Source organism: Engystomops pustulosus, chromosome 6 (genome assembly GCF_040894005.1).
Source record: "Engystomops pustulosus chromosome 6, aEngPut4.maternal, whole genome shotgun sequence".
Lineage (NCBI taxonomy): Eukaryota > Metazoa > Chordata > Amphibia > Anura > Leptodactylidae > Engystomops > Engystomops pustulosus.
Window position 1 is genome coordinate 172,418,677 of NC_092416.1, and position 8,613 is coordinate 172,427,289.

At 53.2% G+C, this 8,613-nt stretch overlaps 1 protein-coding gene, 1 non-coding gene and 3 pseudogenes across 2 annotated transcripts; all 5 read right to left on the minus strand.

Annotated features, from left to right (window-relative positions):
• Positions 1-585: 585 nt before the first annotated feature.
• LOC140066364 (U2 spliceosomal RNA) lies at positions 586-745 on the minus strand (annotated as a pseudogene).
• Positions 746-1,533: 788 nt separating this feature from the next.
• LOC140066265 (U2 spliceosomal RNA) lies at positions 1,534-1,707 on the minus strand (annotated as a pseudogene).
• Positions 1,708-5,484: 3,777 nt separating this feature from the next.
• LOC140066178 (uncharacterized) lies at positions 5,485-7,338 on the minus strand. The gene has a single exon (XM_072113712.1). It carries the CDS (start codon positions 7,225-7,227, stop codon positions 5,560-5,562), a length of 1,668 nt encoding a protein of 555 aa, XP_071969813.1. The 5' UTR covers positions 7,228-7,338; the 3' UTR covers positions 5,485-5,559.
• A 69-nt stretch (positions 7,339-7,407) lies between these two features.
• Positions 7,408-7,604, minus strand: LOC140066367 (U2 spliceosomal RNA). The gene has a single exon (XR_011848229.1). It is a non-coding gene; the product is annotated as a U2 spliceosomal RNA (small nuclear RNA).
• Positions 7,605-8,380: 776 nt separating this feature from the next.
• Positions 8,381-8,613, minus strand: LOC140066297 (U2 spliceosomal RNA; annotated as a pseudogene).

Here is an 8,613-nt window from a genome sequence, read left to right on the forward strand (position 1 = left end):
AGATCTCGTGGCTCAGGATCCCCTGGTCCAGCAGCATCTTCTTGCAGAAGACGTCCTTGGACATGTCCGGCACCCTTCCGTCCACCTCCTTCAGCTTCAGGGCCACCGTATCCCTCATGTAGGGAGGGAGCTTTGGGGGCTCCTGGGTCTTCCTGGGCGGCTTCTGAACCCGAGAAGTGGTGGGGGCTTCGGGGTTGGGGACAGCTGCAGGTCCTGGGGTCTGTACCTCGGGTCCTGGGTCTTTGGCCTCCAGTCTTGGGGTTTCAGCCTTTGGGGCTTCCTCCTCCAGTCTTGGGGCTTCCTTGGGGGTCTTCTGCTTCTTCTTCCTTGCCTCCTTACTTGCTGGAGCCATGGCTTCTGCTTGCTTGGGGGGTTAAAGAAGAAAAGGTGCAGAAATCCTTGAGCAGGGTCCTCAGCAGAGCTTTCCCCAGGGGAGAAAGCAATGAAGATTTTCCTGCTTGGTCCGGAGGTTCCTAGCCGATCGCTAGGAGCAAGGTTCCACCGGCAGAAATTCCTTCCAGAAGAACAAAGAAGAAGTCTTGAAGAAGAAAAGTAATCCCAGAGATAATCCAAGGTTTTTCCAAGAAGCAGCAAGAAAAAAAAAAAAGCAGCAACTCTTCCAAATCTTTTCAAAAATCCGGGGTTCCTTCTTCAGATCTTCAGTCTTCCAGAATTCTTTGTCGGATCCAAGGTAGTACTTGAAAAGATACTACACTTGATCTTAGCCAAAAGGCCGAGAAGCGATACCTTCCATAGCTCGCCCAGACCGGGCCCCCTTCAGAACTCTCAGCACTGCTCACGGAGAGGAGACACCGCCAGGAGGCGAAAAACCTACTCTGCAAGTCACACAGTCCTCTGCGTGGGGACAATTAATCTGCATAGGACCGCCCCCAACAGGCACCTCCCCCGCAAAGCAGCAGGGGGGCCGAGCGAGCTGGCGTCTGCACTTCATCTGCCAGCCGCCCGCCGCTACACCCTCCCCACAACAACTCTTTTGTCAAGTCAGTCTGACCGACTGCCTGCCTGACGGCTCAGAGATCACTTTTCCTTTCTCTTGACACAGCCGCTGGACGGTGTGAGGGGACAAGCACGCTCGCTCCAGCACACGCTGATAGCTACAGCTTACCTTCGGTCGTTCGCACCTTCTCAGACTGTGACTGCTAGCAGTGGAGGAGGAAGCAGCCAAATCTCAACCTGCAGGTGTCTTCGATTCAAGTAGACGGCCGGCTCCAGACTAATCATGATCCAATTAGCTCCAATTAATTAGGCCGCCGATTAGGTAACTTTTATTTTTCCTTTTTTTTTTTTTTTTTTTTTTTTTTCCTTTGTTCCGGGTCGGGCCCATTTAGCACCTCATTAATCAATTAGTGAGAAGCCTTTGTTCCTCCTGCAAAAGACACAGCACACAACACACCTGAGTAGGTGACAAAGCACAAGAGCGTCGTCGACGTCACATTGCAAACTTTGGCTCCATTTCTTTTCCCTTTTCCAAAGTTTTGCTATTTATTTCTCTATCTTTTTCACCAAGTTAAGAAGGGGTGCACCGGTCCTGGAGGTACTGCAATACCAGGTCAATGCGTGGAGTGGACAGAGCAAGCTCTTTTTCCATCTCCCTGTTCCAAAAATCCATTTAATATATGGTCCCCAGATAGGGGACGTATCAGATATTAAACTGATAAGAACAGATTTTTTGATTGAAAGAGCCTTTATTCACAGATACACAGTAAAACTTACAGACAGTGTGTGCCATGACGCAGCATGGGCTTTGTACAAAGCACACAATAAATTAAGATACACTCCTAGCACTATCCTAACACTATGGCAGAATAAGTGCTACTCTAGCATACTAGCTCAGGCAAACAAAAAACACACATTTCTCAATAAAAACAACTAACCTGCAACAGGGGGTGGGAGGGGGGGAGGGAGGAGGGGAAGGGGGTAAGTTGTCACAGGCCCGAAGCTTTATTGAAAAATCACAGACACATGAGGGAGGTAGGGGGGAAGGAGAGGATGGTAAGTCCTCTTCTTCCTGGATGCCTCCTCCTGTGAGGAAAGAGGCAAAGTCCCATAACTCCCTAAATAAAGTCCAAGAAAAACAAAGTCCACAAGAGAAAATGAAGAAGAAGCTTGTCAGTCCTCTTCTTCTGAGTCCACCCTGCTGTCAAGGGAGGCGTAGTCTCTGAGCTGGCTCAAGACTAGCCGGTGACAGTCCTGGATGGACAAAGTTTCTCTGTGGAGGGTGAGGCGCCTCCTGGCGTACCACAAGACGTCTTTGAAGCAGTTCATAAGACGCCAGGCATCCTGGATGGCCCCCACCGTGTGGGTGCCTTGGAACAGGCCATAAAGTGCAGCGTGGCACGTCATGGTGTTCCTGGGCACAGAAAGAAGCAGTTCGTGATCCAGAGCTTTCAACAGGCCCCGAGCAAAGGGGCATTCCCAGAACAGGTGCAATGATGTCTCCTCCGCAAAGGGACACCGGGGGCAGTACTGGGTTTTGCTCAGGTTGCGGGCTGCCATAAATGACCGGGTGGGGAGGCCCCCCTGGATGGCCATCCATGACAGATCCTTGTGCCAGTTGTTAAGCCTTTCACACGACATGTTGGACCACACGGTGTCCATGGTGCTGGTGGTCAGCCCCGGAACACACTCCACAAGATCCTTGGCTCTGATGACTTTGTGGATAGTTTTAGGCTTCCACAAATCCGGCTTGAGTCCCTCCAGATGTTGATCCCTCACAAATTTCACCGCCCTGGCATAGTACCAGGGAGGATCCCAGTTGTAAGGGAAGGAGCTGTTCCACTTGTCCCAACCAAGCCCCCGCCACAGGGGAAGAAGGAAAAAGCGGGACATGGACTTTCCGGCAGAGTCCCTTGGTGTTCGCAGAGTTCGTCGGACCATGTCACACACAAAAGAAATCCAAAGCAAAGTGGGGATGTCGGGGATGCCCTTACCCCCCTTGCGAGGCTCCTTGTACATGACAGACCTTTTGACTCTGTCCATCTTTGAACCCCAAACAAACTTAAACACGGTCCTGGTAATGGCCTTGCTGACTTCGGCCGTGGGAGGCCATGCCTGTGCCGTGTAGTGTAGCACAGGCAGCACCTCGTTACGCAGGACCAATGCTTTCCCCGTGAGGGTAAGCTGTCTGAGGGCCCACAGTCCAATCCGTTGGTTTACCTTGGCCAAGCGTTCTTGCCAAGACTTCGTGGCTGCTCCGTCTTTCCCAAACCAAACCCCCAAAACCTTGATAAAGTCTTGCTGGATGGTGAAGGGAAGAGGTGCAGAAGAAGCAGGGTGCCAATCCCCGAAGAGCATGACCTCCGACTTCTTGCAGTTGACCTTTGCCCCCGAAGCCTGTCCGAACAGCTCACACGTCTGGGCGAGTTCCGTCACCGAACGCTGGTCTGCGCAGAAGACGGTCACGTCGTCCATGTAGAGTGAGCACTTGACCTCGGCGTGTCCTGGTCCCGGTGCGGTGATCCCTCTGATCTCTCCTCTCTGCCGGATAGATTCTGCGAACAGCTCTATGACACAAACAAAGAGAAGAGGTGAAAGAGGGCAGCCTTGTCTAACCCCTGAAAGGATAGGAAAGGGGTTAGTCTTCCAGCCGTTCACCAACACCGTGCTGCAAATGTCAGAATACATCAGGTTAACATAGGTACAAAACATTTTCCCCAGACCAAGCTTGCGCAGTACTTTACCCATGAATTCATGCGAGACTCGGTCGAAGGCCTTCTCCTGATCAAGGCTGACCAGGGCTGCGCGGATGCGGCGGCTTCTGATGTAATGCACCGTGTCTCTCATGAGGGCTAGACTGTCTGCAATCCTGCGGCCTGGGATGCCGCAGGTCTGGTCCGGGTGGATGATCTTCCCTATGACGCCCTTCAGTCTGTTTGCTAGGACCTTTGCCAGGATCTTGTAGTCCACGTTGAGGAGTGAGATGGGACGCCAATTCTTCAGGTCACACCTCTCTCCCTTCCGCTTGTACAGGATCGTGATCATTCCTTGCCTCAATGACGGCGGCATACTGCCCTCCACCACCATCTCCCCAAAGAGCTCCAGCAAGTCCGGGCAGATGAGGTCCCCCAGCGCTACATAGAGCTCCGCTGGGAGGCCGTCACTGCCCGGAGTCCTGCCGGGTCTAAAGGATTTAGCGGCAGAGAGCAGCTCGTCCACCGTCAAAGGGGCGTCCATTTCCGTGGCACCTGCAGGATCAAGGGGGTTAGTGATACCTGCTAGGAACCTCTCGGCGGCTTCCGTGTCTGTGGTTTTCGGGGCGTAGAGGCTGCTGTAGAAGTCGGCGACGACTCCCATCACTGCCTTTTTGCCCCGCTGCATGTTTCCGGCTTCGTCGCGCAGCTCAGTCAGGGGCGTGTGGCCGGCGTGGACTTTCCTGAAAAAGAAAGAGTTACACTTCTCACCCTTCTCCAGGTTGTCCATTTTGGCACGAAAGATGATTCGCTTGGATTCCTCCTCAAAGTGACTTTTCAGACGCTTCTTGGTGTCCTCCAGCTCCTCTCTGACGTCCCAGCCGCAGTGGTGGAGGTCCTGCAGTGATCTCAGCTGACGCTGGAGCTCTCTGAAGTCCCTTTTCACTTTGGCCGCCTGCCGCCTGCCTTTGTCCTGAAAGAAACTACGCAATTCAACTTTAGCATACTCCCACCATTCACTGACAGTAGCAAACAAACATTTGTCATTCCTCAAAACCATGTAGACATCTCTAAGCTCCTCCCGCACTCCCTCCTGTTCCAGCAAGGCACAGTTCAGTTTCCAGGACCCTGGGCCAGTTGGAAAACCATGGCCCAGGGCGCCCCGAACCTGGACGGCCCTGTGGTCAGAGAAGAAGCAGGGGACCATAGAGTACCCACACGGCTTGATCGCTCTAGAGGTGAACACGAAGTCTATCCGGGAACGCAGTGAGCCATCGGGGCGGCTCCACGTGTAATTCACGGAGCCGCACCCCATGGAACCCACCGCGTCCTTTAAGGATGCTTCAGTTACCATCTCTATGAGCAGTTTGGACGTGACATCAAGCTTGCTCGAGGTGCCGGAGCTGCGCCCATCTTCCTCTATGGGGCAGTTGAAGTCTCCGGCCATCACTACGGCCCGGGTGGTGGCGAGCTGCGGTCTGAGGTTCTGGAAAAGTTCCAGACGCTCACCCTTGTCAGGGGATGCGTACACGCTGATTAGCCGCACGGGCTCACCCGCCCAGGAGCCATCTACGACCAGAAGTCGGCCGCAGACTAGCTCCTGGACGGAATCAAGCGTGAAAGCGCTTCCCCTGAGAAGGATGGCGGTGCCTGCAGACTTACAGTCGCCCCCCCCGGACCAGTAGGACGGGCCGTGACTCCACTGCCTGGCCAGATGTTGGTAGGACCTAGAGGAGGGGAGAGCACATTCCTGCAACATAAAAACATCACCTGGTTGGGAGGCAAGAAAGGTTAGTACTGTCGAACAACGAAACTTATCTCTAATGCTTCTAACATTAATGGAGAAAATGGTTAGATTCGCCATCATGGAAAAAGAAAAAGAGGGTGGTTAGGTTGGGACGATACAGCCCTAGTTACCTATCCCGTCAGGTGGCTCTTCCTGCTGGAGGATCGGGGATCCCTCTGCAGTATCCAGCATCTCGTCTATCAACGGATTGAGGGGTGCTGGCAGGTCGTGGAAGCTGGGGCTCTCAGGGTAGTAGTCCAGCATGTTCTCAATTTCTGCTTGCAGAACCAGGTCTATAGCGGGAGTGGAGGGCTGTTCGTTCTCCACCAGTACTATTTTCCTGGTGGTCTCTGCTACTGGGCTCTCCGCCTGCTTCCTCTTCCGTTTCTTCTTTGTCTTTGTCTCGGTCTCAGTGTCTGGATCTGTGGGGACAGAGGAAGAGACAAGGGCTTGGGAGGAGAGGTTGGGGAAGTTCTCCACCGTGTAGGATAGGGGATCAGCAGCGGGGGGAGGGGTTTGGGTTAGTGCTGCTGATTCCTGGGGGGTTGCCTTATGGGCCGGTGGCTGAACTGCTGAGACCCCGACTAGGGGGGTGATGGTGGTCTCAGTGGGGGGAAGGGAGGGTTTGGAGTTGGCCTGGGCGGGAGGGGGGGAAGGTGTCACCTTCTTTGTCTTACCCGTCTTCAGTTTTGACACCTCGGCGGGCTTGGCCACATTCCTGGACGTCTGAGTCACCTTCTTTGACGCCTTCTTTTGTTCTGCCGGTTGGTCACCCGACACCTTTGCCTTGGGCTTCTTTGTTGTCTCAGCAGGGGAGCGAGCTTCAAAGCCCTTTCCCGGAGCCGAGGCAGCCACCTCCGCCCATGTTTTCCTCCTTTGTGGACAGGTTTTGTAGACATGTCCAGTCAGGCCGCAAAGGTTGCAAGTAGACTTTCTGGGACAATCTTTGGTTTCGTGGCCTGTAACCCTGCAATTCTTGCAGGCTTCCTCCTTGCAGGCCTTCATCTGATGACCCGTCTTGCCACACTTCCTGCAGGTTTGCGGCATATCCGGATAATAGATGAGGCCGTGGGAGTTGCCCAACATGAATGCTTGGGGCAGGTGTTTGAAACCGTCTTCTGATGCAGAATCCTTCTGCAGCAGGACTGTCGCAGCCCACTTGCCCATCCAAAGGTTGTAGCAGTTCAGGACCTTTTCGGGGCCCTTCACCACCGTGCAGTACCTTTGGAGGAATGTCTCGATGTCCTTGCCGGGGGTCCGCAGGTTCCACATTGACACGATGATCCTCCTCTCCTCCCTCTGTAGCAGGCAACTGCATAAGAATTTGGAGAACGGGGAATCCGGCGTCGCTGCTTTCACTGCTTCCCAGTACCTCTTACAGACCGACATGGAGATGAAGGTCACATAAAAGATCCCGGCAACCATGGCTTGGATCCCAAAGATCTCGTGGCTCAGGATCCCCTGGTCCAGCAGCATCTTCTTGCAGAAGACGTCCTTGGACATGTCCGGCACCCTTCCGTCCACCTCCTTCAGCTTCAGGGCCACCGTATCCCTCATGTAGGGAGGGAGCTTTGGGGGCTCCTGGGTCTTCCTGGGCGGCTTCTGAACCCGAGAAGTGGTGGGGGCTTCGGGGTTGGGGACAGCTGCAGGTCCTGGGGTCTGTACCTCGGGTCCTGGGTCTTTGGCCTCCAGTCTTGGGGTTTCAGCCTTTGGGGCTTCCTCCTCCAGTCTTGGGGCTTCTTTGGGGGTCTTCTGCTTCTTCTTCCTTGCCTCCTTGCTTGCTGGAGCCATGGCTTCGGCTTGCTTGGGGGTTAAAGAAGAAAAGGTGCAGAAATCCTTGAGCAGGGTCCTCAGCAGAACTTTCCCCAGGGGGAGAAAGCAATGAAGATTTTCCTGCTTGGTCCGGAGGTTCCTAGCCGATCGCTAGGAGCAAGGTTCCACCGGCAGAAATTCCTCCAGAAGAAACAAAGAAGAAGAAGAAGTAATCCCAGAGATAATCCAAGGTTCTTCCAAGAAGCAGCAAGAAAAAGCAGCAACTCTTCCAAATCTTTTCAAAAATCCAGGGTTCCTTTTTCAGATCTTCAGTCTTCCAGAGTTCTTTGTCAGATCCAAGGCAGTTTCTTGAAAAGATACTACACTTGATCTTAGCCAAAAGGCCGAGAAGCGATACCGACCATAGCTCGCCCAGACCGGGCCCCCTTCAGAACTCTCAGCACTGCTCACGGAGAGGAGACACCGCCAGGAGGCGAAAAACCTGCTCTGCAAGTCACACAGTCCTCTGCGTGGGGACAATTAATCTGCATAGGACCGCCCCCAACAGGCACCTCCCCCGCAAAGCAGCAGGGGGGGGGGGCCGAGCGAGCGGGCGTCTGCACTTCATCTGCCAGCCGCTACACCCTCCCCACAACAACTCTTTTGTCAAGTCAGTCTGACCGACTGCCTGCCTGACGGCTCAGAGATCACTTTTCCTTTCTCTTGACACAGCCGCTGGACGGTGTGAGGGGACAAGCACGCTCGCTCCAGCACACGCTGATAGCTACAGCTTACCTTCGGTCGTTCGCACCTTCTCAGACTGTGACTGCTAGCAGTGGAGGAGGAAGCAGCCAAATCTCAACCTGCAGGTGTCTTCGATTCAAGTAGACGGCCGGCTCCAGACTAATCATGATCCAATTAGCTCCAATTAATTAGGCCGCCGATTAGGTCACTTTTATTTTTCCTTTTTTTTTTTTTCCCCCTTTGTTCCGGGTCGGGCCCATTTAGCACCTCATTAATCAATTAGTGAGAAGCCTTTGTTCCTCCTGCAAAAGACACAGCACACAACACACCTGAGTAGGTGACAAAGCACAAGAGCGTCGTCGACGTCACATTGCAAACTTTGGCTCCATTTCTTTTCCCTTTTCCAAAGTTTTGCTATTTATTTCTCTATCTTTTTCACCAAGTTAAGAAGGGGTGCACCGGTCCTGGAGGTACTGCAATACCAGGTCAATGCGTGGAGTGGACAGAGCAAGCTCTTTTTCCATCTCCCTGTTCCAAAAATCCATTTAATATATGGTCCCCAGATAGGGGACGTATCAGATATTAAACTGATAAGAACAGATTTTTTTTTTTTTTTTTTTTTTTTATACCCTTTCAGAAAGGGCTACCAAAAACACAAACGAGCCACACCCAAAAAGAAAT

Coding starts and splice junctions, on each gene's coding strand:
- LOC140066178 (XM_072113712.1), bottom strand. CDS start 7,227: ATGGCTCCAGCAAGCAAGGAGGCAAGGAAGAAGAAGCAGAAGACCCCC.